Source organism: Penicillium griseofulvum (genome assembly GCF_001561935.1).
Source record: "Penicillium griseofulvum strain PG3 chromosome Unknown contig_79, whole genome shotgun sequence".
NCBI classification, from domain to species: Eukaryota; Fungi; Ascomycota; class Eurotiomycetes; order Eurotiales; family Aspergillaceae; genus Penicillium; species Penicillium griseofulvum.
Genome location: NW_024467420.1, coordinates 2,404,138 through 2,421,609, shown reverse-complemented (window position 1 = coordinate 2,421,609; position 17,472 = coordinate 2,404,138). Strand labels below are relative to the sequence as shown.

The window sequence follows — 17,472 nt, the reverse complement described above, 5'->3', positions numbered from 1 at the left end:
TTGACGCCTCGCCAGGACTTACAAGGATAAGACGCTACTTGTACTCGATTGTAGGCTGTCACCCACTATCACGTCATCCGTTTTACGAGCACGCTCACCGTGCGATAAAACTCATTCATGTTCCCGGAAGTACAAGGATGAAATGGCAGGCAACTACCTAATCGTCATGCTGATCGATAATGGTATCAATGACCTGACTTCCAAGGTTCCAATGTTGGCTACAAATGCTATATTTGGCCGTCGCATGCAATTGGACCCAGGGAGTAATTTGATGCTAAATCAATGGTTATGTAGGTGTATGAAGGCAGCAATTAAGCAGAAATGTATGATCTTTCCCGATACAATTGCAGGTCTTTTCACTATGTAGACCAAGCCCCAGAACCAATTTTAGGTTGAAGCTCCAGATCTCTTGTCAAATACCAGGCTTGTTGTTCCCGGAAATTCGGATGGGAGATCCTGTAGAGGGCTTACACCCGTCATCATGATGACCATTGAATTCCTTCTGATTGGAACATCTATTTCAGGCAAAGGACTAGGCTCGAGTGGCTTCAATTTCTAGCATTACTTCAATACATGCATTCATGTCACGTCAGTATGATCTAGTAGTAAGAAGGACCAATGAGGACTAGGGGCAGCTTTCACCTGGAACAATTACGTTTGATATAAATAGGCCTTGCAATTCGATACGCTGAAGTATCTATGGTGAATCTCCTCTTGCAAGGCTATAATGAGTTTTGTCCTTCGCTCGGCAAGAAGCATCCCATTTGGCCCACTCGTGTCACGAGTTATTCATAGACGTGGAATTGCAACTTCACCAATCGCAATGCCACCACTCATCAGCGACACAATCAAGAAGGACCACAGGGAGATTGAATCATATTTTGGCACAATAATCAGCTCCTCGAACCAGGATGAGCAGACACGTTTCCAGAACCTATTCACGTGGGAACTAGCTCGACACTCGATTGGGGAAGAGCTGGTTATCTATCCTCTGTTTGAGAAGATGCTATCCGATGGCGTGCAGATGGCGAATAAGGACCGCCAGGAGCATATGGAAGTGAGTTAGTCTATACATGTCATACATTATGGTACTGACATCATGGGTATAGGTCAAAAAGCAACTGAAGGCATTCCAAAACATGTCACCGGCGGATACGCGATTTATTCCGGCTATCAGGGAGCTGATGGACAATCTTTCCAAGCACATCAAAGAGGAGGAGAATGAAGATTTGCCTAAGCTGGAAGGGGTCTTGTCTCAAGAGGATAGTGAGAACTACGCCAAGACCTTTGACCGAACGAAGATGTTCGTCCCTTCGCGTTCTCACCCTAGTGCACCAGACAAGCCACCATACGAGACAGCTATCGGGCTTCTAACGGCGCCCATTGACCATCTCGCGGACCTCTTCCGTAAATGGCCTCATACTTCGGGAATGCCTAATCCATCTAAGAAATAGAACCCCGCTGGTACGAGTCTTGCAAGCTGTGTGTACTCTATTAGAATAGAATTCTCTTGCCGTACACTTTATGCGTGAAATAACAAATGCAGGCGAGGAAGTATACCAGGAAGAGGAATAGTAATAGATCGTGCATGGTACAAAGATATAGTTTCATTTAGTTCATAGGGTATCTAAACTGTGGCAAAAAGTAACAGTCTTTGCCAGATCCTTTCTGTGTATGTATGTAGAATCAATATGTCGGACACATTAGTTCTCAAAAGCCCTCATAACAGCGATTCCAGCCACTGAGCCTGATGCAACGCGATTATGACCTAAAGGATTACTAGTTAGCTCGCTGAATCTATAGTGACGTTGTTCCAACATACCGCCGTATAGAATCCGTTCCCATCTGACTGTCTTCACAATCTCAGTGCCATCTTCATTGCTGATCTGATTCTTCCAAATCTTGACTTCGCTGGGGTTGCCGTCCTCAGATTTATGGTATGTTATAGCTCCAGGAGCATCCTTGATGTGTCCGCCCGTGGCAGCCACCCAAACACGGCGTCCTTCGTACCAGGGGATTTCAGCGTCGTCAAAAGCGTGAACTATGGTCAGATCAAGGCTTTTATCAGTGTATTCCATATTTACACCGCTCAAGGAAGTAGTATTGACGCCGGTAAGACGCTCTAGTCTCCCAGCGGTGTCCCAGTGATCCACAATGTGGCTCATCAGCCACTTCTGAGCCCGCGGATATCCCACAATGGGGGACAGCATAGGTGGCGTGATGCCCTTGAAGCTGTATGATTCAAGGAGATTTGGTAGATTGCTGAAGGACGCCAGTAGGATCACACCGGCGAATGGCTCTGCGTTTTTGATAGCTGGTTGGATAGCTGCCGGGTCAGATGATCCAAATGCGAAGCGGTCTGCCACTGCGGCTGTGACTGCAGTTCCAAGACTCTGGCCCACGATGGCAATGCGAGAAGTGGGAATCTTTAATGGCCCTGCGGTGAGGAAGTTAATGAGGGACACGCCATCCGTGATCAGACCTTCCTCCGTGGGAGATCCAGTGCTAACACCAAAGCCGCGATAGTCAATTGCGAAAACGTGGACTGGGTTTGACGGGGTAGACAGGCTCAGCATCGTGTTGTAAGTGGCCGGGCGTTGAGCAGAACCCAAGTGTGCCGCATTTCCGTGGACTTGATTGCTCAAATGTCAGTTTGCTACAGTATAATTCAGGTTGCCTATCACCTACAGCTTACAACGACTCGGGCATTGGGGTCATTGGCGAGAAGCTTGTGGGCAACTGTCTTCGTATAATCTTCGGCTGGGCCCGTCGAGGGATTCTCCATTAATTCCTTTTCATGTTCGAGGCAAAGATGCAAGGGCATCAAATGCCAACCGTAAATAGTTTCATTGTCAGGTGTCACCAGATGAAACGGTTGCACTTGGGTTCCTATGGGGATCAGTTAGCAAACATACTTAGGGTTCACCTAGGCAGAGAGGTCGTACTCAAAAATCCAAATTGCTCAACTTGATTGACATCCTGCCATAGACTGGGGTTAATCTTGTTGGCATAAAGAACACTGTGTTATCTATGTTAGGTCACTCTCGGCCTAGACCTGGGGAGTAGATACATACAAACGTTGAATATCTGGGAAAGTTAAGGAGATAAGACACAGCACATAGACTAGTCCACCAGCTGCAAGAGACCAGTAGGCCTTCCTTAAAATAGGTTTAAGCTCAACCATTATGTGTTCAGGGGTTGAGATATGTCTGTTGACAGCCACACAATCCTGGGAGACGGAGGTGAGCGGACAACGGCGCTGATAAGCGGCGCGTTATCGCGTCTCTTCCATTTCTCCCTTCTAAGGTTCCACCCTCTCTCCATCCCCCTCCAACCTTTTGCTATAGGATGTCTCTAATAGTTCCATCTTGGGTAAAGTGATTATATCATTGAGTCCAAAATGGCCGAAAAACGCAAGCTTCCGTCGCGGCGTGAGTCTGCAGCAAAAAGGCGTATCTCCGAAGCCACGCCGCAGTCTCACAAGAAAAAGGCGCCAACTCCTCGCGCTGCAACGCCCGAACTAGTTGACGCACCTTTACCAACAAAAGTCAAGGATGGAGATAGCCTGCCTATTCTCCGCACGCGACAGCCACTTTCTTTGCCGGACAATGAGTACCAGTCGATCGCCGAAAGGTTTGGAATCCCGGCCCCCAATAGTGTTGCATGACTGACATTCTCTGTCTTATCTTAACAGTGCAGTCCTCCTCGCTTCACTCGAACGATCGAAGAAAAAGTGGCTGAGCGATGGCATCCTTGTTCGATACTACACGAAGCCGAAGAAAACGAAGCGTGAACAGACCGAGAAGAACAACCCATCAAAGGATACTATGACAAAAATCGGGCCATGCGATGTCACCATTGGTCCCCATTTCTTTGATGCTATGATTTACATTGTCAAAGATCCTAATGCGCCAACGGCACTCCAATACGCACCCCCGCAACGACCGATGGTTCACTATGGCCATCCTAATAACTTCCAACAATACCGACCGTATCCCACTCCATCCAATCAACAACGACCTGCGCAATATTCTCCCGCTCCTCCGGGTCGCCCTGGGTATACAGGCAGCCATCCCTCGCCACAGCCAGCTCGTGGCCCGAACCAACCCTCCCCCCAAGGAGGACAAAAGCCACCACAAGGGCAAAAGGGCCAACCTGCCAAGCCAAGTCCAGATCCTGTGATTCAAATGTTGGCTACAAGGGCAGCCGCAGATCCTGAACTAAAGGCCTTGATGCGTGTTGTTGCCTCAAGCCAAGCATCCCAGGAGCAGCTCCGGGCTTTCCAAGCACACATTGACGAACTCAACGCAATCATCAAATCAAGAGAGCAGCAAGAACAACGGCAGCAATCTTCAACAGCACCACCAACTCCACAACACTCAACTCCTACACCACAAGCTCAGACTCAGAAACAACAAGATAGTGGGACGAAAGCAGCACCGGTAGAACAATCGCCACAAAAGTCGCAGACCCCATCCAAAGGTTCCAAGCAGCCACCTGCGAAGACGGAGGGGCAGCCTCAGACACCTGCTCAAGCCTCGGCAAGCCAGGCTCCTAAACCTCCTCAGAGCACCACTGGGTCCAGCACCATCAAGGGAGAGCAACCAGCGACTCCTAGTGCTGCAAGCACCCCAGCCCCTGCGTCTGCTTCTCAGCAACAGACCCCTGTGGTTAACCCGACACCATCAGGCAATGCTCAACAGCCAGGAGCTCGACCCGGTCCACCATATCCCAACCACCAACAACCTTATGGGTCACAGCCTCCACTTCAGTCTCGACCACCCCAATATGGTACTCCTGTTCCGTTCCCCCGTCCGCATCCGATTCCTTACGTATCCCCTCTTGGGGCTCCACCGGTGAATTACAAGTCTGTGGTGTTTGAATTCACATCTCCCTTAACTCCATATGGAAGCAGTACATCAGGCCATGCCGGCTCAGGTGACCGCTATCTCTTCCCTGAGTACACCATTCTGGAATGGCTCCCAGCCGAGAACACAGTCATCGCCTCGTTTTTAGTGACCCGGAAGGTGGCTCCAAACACACCATTCCCTCTTGAACCTGCCGGAGATGCCAACTCCAAAAGCAAAGCCAAGGGGGCGTCGAAAGCTAAGAAGGGCGAACCAAAAGTCAAAGCCGAGAAAGGGAAACTACCAACCGATACCCCAGTCCCCAGCCAACCAGGCACGCCCACACCCGGGACGCCACAAAAACAGGAGCCCGCCGACCAAACAGGTGCCCTTACCCCCAGCGTCCCAGGGACTCCTGTCAATGAGGCGAATCTTAAGGAATACTGGCAACCAGTAACTTTCCGCATCCACGCCCCCAATGCCAAAATCCTCGAGCCTCTAGCCCGCGTCGTCAAACCAGCTGACGAGGTGCGCAAATATATGAACGATATCATGGACCGCGCCGAACGTGCGCCAGATGGCTACCTGGCGATGCGTCTGCCTCGCGAGTCGGCGTCAGAATCGTTCGAAAAGGATGGGACACCTGCTTCTTCGGGCAATGTCGGAACCCGCAGTCGTCTTTCCCGTGTTCAGCTCGCTGGCGACGAATCCGAGGCGGAGAATTCTGGTTTCGAGTTCGAGGAGGACGAAGAAGATCTCAAAGATTTTTATGATGCGCCGAGCGGACTACCGCCGTTGAGGGCATGATATGTTTGTCGTTAGAGGCGTTCGAGCGTTTAGTGGTTATTTAACACCACATGTGCAGCTTGCCAGAAAGATCGAGTAACTATAGCATCGATCTGTCAATCACTGGCATATCTGGGGTTCAAAATGGCAAGTGTCCAGTGGCAATGGCTGGCCCTCCGAAACAGATCGGATCTATATGGGGCTCTGAACCCGTTGCAACCTCTGGGTTGATGTTTGTACAATATATAATGTTCTATCTGTGTCAGTTGTTGAATGTACGATTATGAATTGCTACAATCTTCTAACTATATATGCACTGGCTATTCTCTTTAACTCCCACGTTCGGCGGAAGTAGCATTAGGCTCTTCAAGTAGGTTTAGATTGACGGTAGCTAAATTGTATGCAAAGATGTCGCTAAGCATGTCGCCAGCTTTAGGTGGCCAGAAAATTCAGGCCTATAGGGTAGGTGATTGATAGGGTTGCAATAGCCTCGTTCCTATCTCAATAGAGAAGACATTAAGTAGCAAAGGGTATCCCACAGCTCCGTCACGTAAGACATTCAAAAAGATGATTGCTCGGTACACATGTAACAGACGAGACCTAGCCCCTCCCACCAGAATATCGCGCCTGATCTCCAATAATACCAGCCGCCTCCAAAAGCCACCTCGCACTCTCGGTCGTTGGATCCCCAGCCCCAGCTTTGATATTTATATTACGACGGCGCTCAGCCTCCCGCGCCTCAAATTCCCACTTCGCACGCTGTATCTCCACGGGACTCAAGCTCGGGTCTGCAGAGAAAGACGCCTCCGGATCTCGGACCATGCCCCAAATTTCTAGGGTATAAAGATCAAGCTTGATCTTTGTCGGCTGGTCTTCGGGGGACGTATTGGCAGCAGGTAAGAAGACGCCATTGTGTCCAAACGGTGCAGCGTGGAACTCTGCTGTTTCTATGTTGGAATCGATGATGAGACTGCCTGCTCCGTGCGGGGACGGATAGGTTTGCTGCGTGCGGGACGGGGCGGGAATTTTGCAGCCAATTGCGATGCCGGTATTGGGTGAGAAATAGGCGGTTGGGGTGTTGGGCTTTGTTGCGGATGAGGAGGGATTACCCGGGAGGAGCATGTGCTTTGGGGATAGTTGGAAGAGGCAGGGGAGGAGGTCGGATGTTTTTGAAGATGGGCTTGAGGTTGATATGGAGGTTTTCCACGGTTGGGGAATGTAGGCGCCTATTGTTATTAATTCATCGCTAGATGAGTCTGCTAAAGATCCTTGTAGGAGGAGGAGAGTGGCAGATTGCCAGGTAAGGACGTGATGGGAGAAATATGTTAAGGAAGACCCGTGGGCGCTTGTGGAGAAGACAGGATGTAGTTTGACGTCACTTCGGAGGATATTGATGTCGGGTGATGTGGAGGGGAGGAAGAATGAAAGATGCGAGTTAAGTGTTGGGTTTAAGATCGCCGACTCGAAGCTTCCCGGAAGTGTAAGTGCAGCCGGTGGTGAGGGTGCTTCTTCGTTCTCCGCGCTCTCCTGTTTGCTCTCCGTGGCTAGATCCCTTTGGCGGCGTTGAGATAGATTCAAGTTTTCGCTGAAAAGCATGTGCTCGAAAAGAGCAGTCAGTGGATCGAACAGATATGGCAGAGACAGCGATATCGTTCGGGCAAAAGCCTTGTAAGATATCCCACCATCACGCTCTTCCGGAGAAAAGGCTGCAATGATACTGTCTGCTTCCTTCTTAACCAACTCCATACGCTGACCTTCCACTCCAGACGTATATACCTTCAAAGACTCCAATGGCTTCAGTGGTGCAATGACAAGCAGTAGCATAAGCAAACGACGGAACGTATCGATGGAAATCCGTGCCTCGTAAACGGTCTTGTCAACACGGTGGTCATGTTTGAATACTTCAATCGCATCAAGAGATTCCAGTGCTGCAAGCGCAAGATCATCGTCCTCATCATCATCGTACTCATCGTTGGCCGGTTCGTCTACGGAGAAACCTTGTGCATGGGAATTCCCAGCTAAAGCTTCGGATTCCTCGGTTGTAGATTTTCCATTAGACTCGGCAGGAGTCTTTCTCCCCACATCAGCCAAGCTGCCAAAGAGTAATTTAATTCGATCTTTGTGTCCCCGTTTCAGTGCTTTCCCATAGCGCTCAGTCAAAAGAACAACCACTTTAACCATGGCCTCAAAGGTCAGCACACTGGGTGCGAGCGTGTTTTGGAATGGAAAGGCTCCCAGATAAGAGACCATGCGGAATACCACCGGCCCTGCATCTAAAGGTTGTTTCTGCGAAGAGGTATAGATACCATCCGGGATACCCAAGAAGTCTGAGAGGACTTTCTCATTCCAGTACCGCAGGCCTCCTTGCTCTAAGGCCCGAGAGAAGAAGTTGTCTTTGAAATGCGTGAGCTCTAATGGCGTGAAGCATTTTGTGGCAAAGCGCTCGGCAAGGATGGAGCTCAATTCCTCTGTTTATGCATGTGGTTAGATACAACTGGTGTTGAGAAGATGTTATTGACCAGACGGAGAGCAGTCCATGTCAAAGTCGAAGCCACATAATTGACAATTGCGAGTGACGAAGAGAGGAGGACATCCATGTGTTTCATAAACCCAACTATCAATGTGACAGATATAACTCACCTGGGGATGATGCACCATTCTCATTAGACTGCCCTGCACCCATCGTTATGGTTGATGCGGGAACGACCCCACTGCTAGGTAGGTTACGGCTGCGTTTTGTCACAGTCCTCAAGAGGTCAAATGAAGCGAGAAACTGGCAGAAGAGAAAGACTTGGGAAATTAAGTGGTTTGAAATTGTCAAATCACCTCCAACAAAAGCGGCATCAACAGTCCATATGTAGTAAACATAAAGAGCGGAATCAATGAGACGACGTCAGAAGTTGCCTGAGGCATAACGCTCTAGGCTCTTCCCGTGATGCCTGAGGCCTCAAATCGTTAGGTAAAATTACGTAATGGTAGATCATGTGCCCACCTTGGCAGTTTATCTCGTCAGCACATGACCACAACAATACTTGTCACGTGGTGATTCGACCCTGGGCTAGGCCTCTGTATCTCCAGTTCACCACCTGCCAAGATGAGTAGCTCTGAAAATTTACCTGGGCACCGTCATTTGTTGCACGTACATTCGGAGTTCTTTCTTCTTTCTGTACCACCACCATTCCACGCTATATACCAGGTACTGTATCCGGCATGATGCATTCGCCCTTGATAATTTGGCAGATGCGCCAGTTGACTAGCTTTCAGGCTTTCGAACCAATCCAAGAGACCTGCCAAGCCCAAGATGCTTCTGAGAGAGACAGCACTAGAACATGTCCTTAGAAATCTCACCTCAACTACTTCGTATACTAAGCACAACTATGATATGAACCAGCGTATCAGAGATCAGAGATTGGACATCATGTTGATTGGATGGCCTTCTGTCTGTGCGTGTTTCCAATAAAAGTGTTCCCATCATGACCAGAAGGCTATTCGTGTCATCTCCAAGAGAAGGGAGAGTCCACGCATTGTCTTCAACTATTATGGATGGAGTCTGCCTGGCATCCAGCTGAATTATGACTTTCTATAGTCGGCGCGTGATTTATGTGGAGAACTCCCTGACAATGCAGCTAACGATATGGAATCACTGGCAATCACTTCCTTCTCCTATTAGGAGAAGGCATTCATACACGAGGCTGAAACGCCTGTTATTCTGATAACCAAACGAGTCAACTTGCTGATTCTGAGTGGCACCATTGCGCTGAATTGCGGGTCGAAGAAACTTCAACTATCGCTCAACAATGGAGCACCGAATCCTTCATGGATTGCACCGTATACTGAATTGGGAAATTTTCCTTGCACGCCGTGCTAAGATTCGTATGGGCCGCTACTTTAGGTAGCCAAATAAAGATTTAGTCCTTGGCGCACTCTAATTCAAATCCCTGTATGGAGTATCCACCGTCTAACTGTATGAGCGTATGCCAGTATTTGTATTTGTGTATGTCGGTATTACCGAACTAGTGCATGTATCGTAAATGTGTATGTATTCTTCGTATAATTTCATGCAATACCACCTGCTCGAGAGGATAGAGGATTGAGACCTAGACTCATTCTGCTGAGCGCTGAAAGTTAAGTGTACTACCGCATCCAGATCGTGAGTACTACATGATATCCCACGGGGCAAGCCGAATCGGTCGATTTTGATGTTCTGCTTGACCATCTGTCATGGAAATTAAGCCACAGCCTGGTATATGAATATCGGCTTGCGTTTCTGGCGTATGGTTTGAACGACCTAGTATGACAGCTTCAAATACTGGAGAAATAACACATGAGTCGGTGAGGAAAATGAGAGCTCCGCTCGAGTGGCATTTCTCTTCAGCAGTTAAAGTGACCAATATCCATGAATAGGACGTGAGTTGGTTAATGTCTGTCCTGTATACGTACCGTCAATTGCTCGCACGTTTCAACATCTGGCTGCAACCGGATTTTCAACGGACCTCGTAACCGAACTCGGCGAGCATCCCGAAAGCTCACGAACTGACGAGCCGAAAATTTTATATCCGTTGACGATAGCTAACGTTGTGGACACTCTAGCCGAACTTGAAGAAATCATTTCGTGAAATTCTCGTTGTAAACTGGTAGCTACTTATTCTGCAAAGACAATCCTATTTGAAAAGGCAGTTACGGTGTCATATCATAGTGGCCACTTTATCAGTGCCCTAAAGAGGAATGGTAGAGGGCTTCTTGGTAGTATGCTACATCAGACACAGTCACCACTTCAAGAATGGATATAACTTATACCAAAGTCCCTTGAGTGTCACGGTATCTGGTGACAATTGTGCAATTGCACGCCCGGAGGAACAATCCTTGGGGATGATTACTGAAAAGCCTAGGACTCAGGTATATGAAGAATCGCCGCCTGCTTATACAACCCTGTGTAGTTTTTCTTTTGGTCTTTTCAGTGGTCTTTTCAAGATGTTTTATCCCTTTTCATAGTGTTACAGATAGGTAGGCGGCCGGAATCAAGCGGGATCTAGAGAGTTGTTGTGACGTTATTGAGTCTAGACGTATAGAATGCCCATATTACAAGGTATACTGTAGGGAAAATCTGTTATGGCGCACTAGCGCTTAGAAACTGCCATATCCTCCCCCGAGTGTCAATGAAGCAATGCATGTTTTACGTCTGCGATCTAGCAAGTGCTGCGAATCCTGTTAGCAGTCATAATTTGTGCCTTAGAGTGTTAATATCTAAAACGTTATACTATAGACTAATGAGCCTCCTTTCCCATCTGATATCTGTTTTCGGGCCTGAATGACTTTTTCCAGTGAATAGTTTTATGTGGAATAATCTGAAGGTGTTTTACATTGATCTTCCACGGTATAAAGGGCTATTACTAGTGGTAGGGAGTTTGTCGCGGTTGGTAAAGTCTCAATTATTCCACTGGTATTAGGTATTCAAGTCTAGAAGGTACCGGCTGTTAATACAGCAATTCACATTACTGAGGGTATTCGCACCTCTTGAATAGGAAATTCCAGGGCTTCGCGAGAGGTGAATTTGGATAGTGGGTCCCGGTTATGTATATATTTTGCATGTGGTGTATAGATCCGACTTTCCCGTGGACAGAGGTTCACGTTATGAGATCACGAAGCTTGAATTACAGTATTGGGGTATGGTAGACTTGTTCCAGCTACCTACAAGTGATGCCAGGTATCCTCCATTACTACCTTAACATCTTCCCCTCCCGCTTGATTTCCATAGATACATGTAGAGATTTACATTGGGAGAAAGCTGCCGAGTTGACCTCCACAATAATCCCCACAATTTCCTTTTTGGGCACTAGCAATAGAAAATCATGTACCTGCCAAGAGCTAAAAAAGACTCGGCACGCGGCTACCTAGGTCTCATCTAGATCAAAATAGCGTACAGTATGTCTCAAATCCGTCTGCCTAATAAGTTCTATATATTTGTCTCTAGTGTTCTATTTTAGCTGGGATTTGATATGCCTATATATAGGTTGGGAATGAAGTGTTAAGAGTATAACATCCCAACCCTCGATCTCTCTCCTTCCTATGTTGCAACAACATGCATCTCCCCGTGGACCCCCAATTGACACTTCCGGATCTAGTGGTGATAGAGGAGCTTCTAAGTCAGAATGAGCGAGAACATGAGCACAGCAACAAAGACAAGATTGAGAATCTGAAGAAGCTGAAGTCGCTCAATGAGGCCTCCGATCCTGACTTCGACCCTACGGTGTTCCAGTTCTGGGAAACACATCTATTACGGGAAAAGCTGCCCCGTCCCATCCGACAGGACCTACTGGAGCCGTATATCCGCTGGGCACAGGACATCGTGCGTTTCCCAACCGACGTAGTGATGATAACACACCTCCTGCTCTACCTCACCACCTCCATCCCCAGCGCACTCTGGCTCTACTATCACTTCAGCTGGATCCACGGTCTTATCCATTGGATCGTGCACGTGTGGTATGCAGGAAGCTACACGCTCATGAAGCACCAGTACGTACACATGAATGGCGTGTTGGCATCTCAATATCGCCTGATCGACATTCTCTTCCCATATATCATCGATCCCTTCATGGGTTACACGTGGAATTCGTATTACTACCACCACGTAAAGATGCACCATGTGGAAGGCAATGGGCCACGAGACCTCAACTCAACCATGTGGTACGACCGAGACTCGATCGTCGATTTTGCCCGTTATGTCGGCCGCTTCTTTTTTCTCATCTCGCTGGAACTGCCGCTGTACTTTCTTCGCAAGGGCCAGTATTCCACTTCGTTCAAGACAGCTTTCTGGGAGTTCAGTAACTTCCTGGTCATAGCTCTGCTGTTCCGCTACTGTCATGCACAGGCCACGCTCTGTGTCTTCCTTTTGCCCCTTTGGACACTTCGTGCTGGATTGATGGCAGGGAACTGGGGCCAACACGCCTTTGTGGATCCCCATGATCCTTCGTCAGATTTCAGGTCTAGTATCACCTTGATCGATGTTTCCGTAAGTTTTCACCTGATGTACCTAGTCAATATTCAGCCGGACTTCCTAAACTGACATTCTTCTCCAGAGTAACCGATTCTGCTTCAACGATGGCTACCACACATCGCATCATCTGCATCCCCGGCGCCACTGGAGGGAGCATCCAGTGGCGCTTCTTCGAGATCAAGAACGCTACTCGGACGAGCAGGCGCTAGTGTTTCACAATGTGGACTACCTCATGCTGACTGTGCACCTGTTGCGAAAGAATTATGCACACCTAGCTCAATGCATGATTCCAATTGGTGCTGAACAGAGAGCGATGAGTCTAAAACAGCGCGAAGACCTATTACGCAGTCGCACTCGGCGATTCTCCGGACTGCATTTAGAGCAGAACAGGGCATCCAGGCGACGTTGAAGCTAGTGGGAGCGGTGTACGATGGCTTTCTCGGCCCTTACCGAGGTGTACTTCTTGGTTAGCAGCCTCGTGTTGACGGGTACAAAGGATCGGAGCATTCTGTTGGTGGGGAATTAGTGTGGCGTTAGTGTTTCTAGAAAAGGAGAGCTTCAAATACGAACTAATCGGTCATGATACACTAATAATTACCATATTTAATACAATTGAAATTAATAATTGCATCAAAACGCTGAATGTACACAATACTTGAAATGTATACTTTTCAAAACAGCAATGTGAAATACATACACTTATAAATACGAAATAAAAATTACAGGGTCTCCCGCTAGTTAGGGCTAATTTCACTTGGAAGCTTAGCGCTGACATACATTAACCTTTGAAACCCCGAAAAAGTGCTGACATGGAATCAATTAGCTTTCCAGGCTTTTCAAGGCTGCAATATATTATCTAATTCGATCCTTAATTAATCTAGTGGCGCTTTTGATTATTTGAATATTTTCTACGAAGTATTAATCGTTGCAATACGCATGACACTATCATGTAACCAATATGTACGGAGAGCAGGAATCGAGCCAGGAAGGCTTTGGTACTGACGCTATCACCGGGGCCAGGATTAGCTCCAGGAAGGTGGAAAACAAGACCACTTTGGCATCAATATTGAGCAACCGAAGCTGCTTAGCAGTCTGTACGTAAAATTTCTGAATCGAGTAGAAGGCTGCCACAATCACCGGTATAGCAATACCAATTCATTTGGAGGTTATGGCAGTGATAGCCAGGCAGGCTGTGCACAGCAATAATTCCACTGTAGTGCTAAAGAGTGCTAATGGCAGTTCTGCGTTCGCCGATTGTGGATCCTGAGCCAAGCGATTGAGAGTCCTGCCCACGTGTTCAGAAGAATTTCTAGGGTGCTTAGAGGACATTAGTGGACGTTGAGCGCATTAGCTTGACGTCTACATCAAGGTTAATGGGGCTGAGTCCAGCGTGATGCTGACATCGAACGGCATTGTATGTCTATAGACTAATGGAACGAGGCTACCACGTATCATGGTGATCAAACAGAATGCTTCGTGTTAGCTACTAGCGGTGGTAATGGCCAGACCTGAGTAGATACTCATGGTGGCGGAGTTAAAACCTATGTAATGGCCTATCGATAGCCAACCTTCAAAATCATCGTTGAAGTGGAGGAAGACTTGGGCGGCACTGTACTATCCGCCAAATGGGTCTCCGTCTTCTGGATCATTGACACGGCCATCACTACTTGGGATTCGGTTGGCCTCGAGGTCATCTCAAAATCATTTTATCACTTTAACCAGCAATTATACATACGGTGATTGAATAGCTTCTCAATCGTCTTGTACCTGCACATTTGGGTATATTTAGAGGCGAATTGCAAGTACGTGTAATCTCTGTATAGTACAGAAGTATATGTATTTAACCTTACCGGTTTCGGAATAAGCTTTCAACACTCTAACCGTCAGCCTCAACCTCAACATCTCCAATGCTATTTTTAACTGCATTCTGGCCCCCAGTATCATCTCGTCTATTGCAAGGCAACCATGATAGCAAAGGTATGTGTTAGTTTTTCCCAGGTATCAGACATTGATATAAAACTAAGTACTTGGTCGCTATCGGCCTTCTTTGAAATGAATTTGACTGTGTCTTTCTCTGCACTTTCGCATCTCTTTCTATTAGGCATTGTGACCTGATACATCCCTTTCTCTGGTTATTTGTGCCATATTGTCTTGTAGTTATGAGATTTTCTACATCGGGGTTGTTCTTCGTGTTGGTGTCGGCCATGATGGCCCGGGCATCCCCTGTCCAAACTGCTGCCCCCCAGCCGGAGGTGTTTCCGCGGGATGCCACCCCCACTACGGCGACAAACCCGGAGACCACCACAGCGACCACCACGAAAGATGACTTTAGATTTGGCTTCACTTTGGAGACTTTGAACTTGCATTTGCCCACCAGCACGTGTACGCCCACCATAGCACCCGACAAGTATGGTTGGGTACCACCCTCGGAATGTGACGCCTTATACCTATATTACCCATCTTTTGGGGCCGCGATAGCTGCCTCTGTAATTTTCGGGATCCTCACGATTGCACACCTCGTTCAGGCGATTATGTACAAGGCGGGCTTTGTCTGGGTCGTCCTCATGGGAGTCGTGTGGGAGCTCGTAGCCTACACAACCCGCGCCTTCAGCACTCGCAATCAGCAGAATGAGCCCGTTACGACAAGTTCCCTGATGTTTATTCTTCTGGCACCGTTATGTACGGCCCCCTACTTCTTCTTTACAACCCCCCAGCTTTATAATACTGACTTTCAATACAGGGGTTAATGCATTTGATTACATGGTTCTGGCTCGTATGATTCATTTCTTCGTTCCTGATCGTCGCATCAGCATGTTTAAGCCCTCCTTGCTAGCCAAGATATTTGTCGTGCTCGACATCTTCTCTTTCATTGTCCAAATGATCGGTGGCTTCATGGCCAATAATAAAGGCAAACAGCAAATGGACGGTATCCATATCTACATGGGCGGCATCGGAATCCAGGAGCTCTTCATCTTGGGCTTTTTGGTGCTAGCCGTGCAGTTCCACCGATTGATGCTGCAGCTTGAGCGATCTGGCCGACTTCCTAGCGAGAAGCAAAACTGGCGTGGACTGCTCTATGCCCTATATGGCAGTCTAGTCGCCATCACCGTGCGCATCATCTACCGCCTGGTTGAATTTTCCGCCGGCACCGAGGAGTCAAATCCCATCCCATACCATGAATGGTATATGTATGTGTTTGATGCTATTCCCATGGTGTTGGCTATTGGCGTCTGGAACTTTGCGCCGCCAGGTGCCGTGTTACAGGGTCCGGATGCAAAAATGCCCCCCAGTGGCATCGGCAAATGGCTCTGCTGTAACGGCTGCGCCTGTTGCTGCGGAAGCTGCCGCAAGGGCAATGGCGAGAAGAATATGCAGCGACTACCCGATCAAGACGTCTATGACGACAATATACCACTCCACAGCCGGGAACCATCCCCCTACCGCGATACATACACTACCCATCGCTGAGTTGGTGTTTTTCTTTTTTTTAATTGGGCTGTTTTTCATGTGAATGTACATTTGAACGAACCACGGCCTATATTCATATTTCCTTTCATCTTCGCCTCCTTTTCTTCTGTTTGCATTCTCCTTTGCGCTCTTCATTTCTTCTCTCGATTACACACTCATGTGAAAACAAATCATATAGACCAGGTGTTCAACGAAAACGGCTCTCGGACTGTGCTAGATGTCTTGCATATACCTCATTGACTTAAAGATCATTTACGTTCATATATTCCATACTTGACAAATAACAAATAAACAGATCGTGACAAGGAAATCAATATACCAAAATCAATACTTAAACCTGTCTTTTACAAATCACTATACCATCCCAGAATCGATGGGCTTGCATCACGCTTTTGTGAGTTTCTACCTAGACGAAGTAGCTCGCCAAGACCAGCCACTTCGTGTCCAATGACAAAATTTGATATATGAAGAAGATTTAGGGCACAGTGTAATATTACATAGCGTCCGATGGTATCGGGAAATGTTCGGTACTAAATGTATTCAAGTTGTATGGTCTATTGGTACGGTATTTACATACGCCCTAACAGTGCTCGGTTCTAGTATTTATGGTATGGATAATAGTGAGTATGGACGTAAACCCGCCGTGAGCTTCTATCAAAGATATATCACAGATGGAGGGAAGCAAAAGGTCAAAAATTCAACTGAGTCCGACAAACTACGAAATTGGAACCGCCTCATGAGTTAGACTGACTCCCTGGGTTGTATTTGGTGACCATCGTGCTTTGAAGTCCATTTGGCGAGAAAGTCCACCAAGCTAGTGAGTAATTCGAGCGTATCTAATCTCATTCGGAGTTAATAAATTGGCAGCCACTGAAACCACTACCCTCTATCCTCTCAGCTACCCTAGCAATGCCATCACTGCGGTTTACAATCACCGCTCTGCGGCCCTCGCACTCGAATCACTACGGATATTAGTCTATAGCGACCTCTTACGAATGATACTGCAATACACAGTAATGGAGACGATCCCCAACCGCGGAGTCCATCTATTCAGCTACGAGATGGCCGAGATGAAGAGGTGGACGCGCTGGCGGTCCGTGGAGGAACAGGACGACCTGGGATTTCACAACCCTATGAATAGCCATACTAGGTTCTGGTCATCGCATATATAGCTTGGTGGAATACCGTGTCTGCATGGCAGCTTGTTTCGTGGTAGGCGAAGGCGCCAGAGGTCAGTTCTGCGCGCTGGACTTCCATCGATCATTCCTGTGTTGTTGATAGTCGACAAAACAAACCCATTGAAACAGCCAGAACCCCAAGTCGCCTAGCTTCAAACTATCTAGGATGTCTATATCACGGCAGCGAAGGCAAACCAGC

General features: G+C 47.7%; 6 protein-coding genes across 6 annotated transcripts; 4 read left to right on the top strand and 2 right to left on the bottom strand.

Moving 5' to 3' along the window:
• Positions 1-823: 823 nt before the first annotated feature.
• On the top strand, positions 824-1,454 carry PGRI_008060 (uncharacterized protein; the record flags this gene model as incomplete). Its single annotated transcript, XM_040788519.1, has 2 exons — positions 824-1,057; positions 1,110-1,454. The coding sequence occupies 2 exons, from the start codon at positions 824-826 to the stop codon at positions 1,452-1,454; spliced, it is 579 nt and encodes a 192-aa protein (XP_040652291.1).
• A 249-nt stretch (positions 1,455-1,703) lies between these two features.
• Positions 1,704-3,184, bottom strand: PGRI_008050 (alpha/beta hydrolase; the record flags this gene model as incomplete). Its single annotated transcript, XM_040788518.1, has 5 exons — positions 1,704-1,768; positions 1,823-2,632; positions 2,689-2,889; positions 2,946-3,019; positions 3,075-3,184. The coding sequence occupies 5 exons, from the start codon at positions 3,182-3,184 to the stop codon at positions 1,704-1,706; spliced, it is 1,260 nt and encodes a 419-aa protein (XP_040652290.1).
• Positions 3,185-3,400: 216 nt separating this feature from the next.
• PGRI_008040 (uncharacterized protein) lies at positions 3,401-5,654 on the top strand (the record flags this gene model as incomplete). Its single annotated transcript, XM_040788517.1, has 2 exons — positions 3,401-3,633; positions 3,695-5,654. The coding sequence occupies 2 exons, from the start codon at positions 3,401-3,403 to the stop codon at positions 5,652-5,654; spliced, it is 2,193 nt and encodes a 730-aa protein (XP_040652289.1).
• A 579-nt stretch (positions 5,655-6,233) lies between these two features.
• PGRI_008030 (TLD domain-containing protein) lies at positions 6,234-8,316 on the bottom strand (the record flags this gene model as incomplete). Its single annotated transcript, XM_040788516.1, has 2 exons — positions 6,234-8,101; positions 8,274-8,316. The coding sequence occupies 2 exons, from the start codon at positions 8,314-8,316 to the stop codon at positions 6,234-6,236; spliced, it is 1,911 nt and encodes a 636-aa protein (XP_040652288.1).
• Positions 8,317-11,712: 3,396 nt separating this feature from the next.
• Positions 11,713-13,036, top strand: PGRI_008020 (fatty acid desaturase; the record flags this gene model as incomplete). The annotated part of the gene is made up of 2 exons (XM_040788515.1): positions 11,713-12,642; positions 12,710-13,036. 2 exons carry the CDS (start codon positions 11,713-11,715, stop codon positions 13,034-13,036), a joined length of 1,257 nt encoding a protein of 418 aa, XP_040652287.1.
• Positions 13,037-14,831: 1,795 nt separating this feature from the next.
• PGRI_008010 (RTA1 domain-containing protein) lies at positions 14,832-16,095 on the top strand (the record flags this gene model as incomplete). Its single annotated transcript, XM_040788514.1, has 2 exons — positions 14,832-15,306; positions 15,368-16,095. The coding sequence occupies 2 exons, from the start codon at positions 14,832-14,834 to the stop codon at positions 16,093-16,095; spliced, it is 1,203 nt and encodes a 400-aa protein (XP_040652286.1).
• Positions 16,096-17,472: the final 1,377 nt, after the last annotated feature.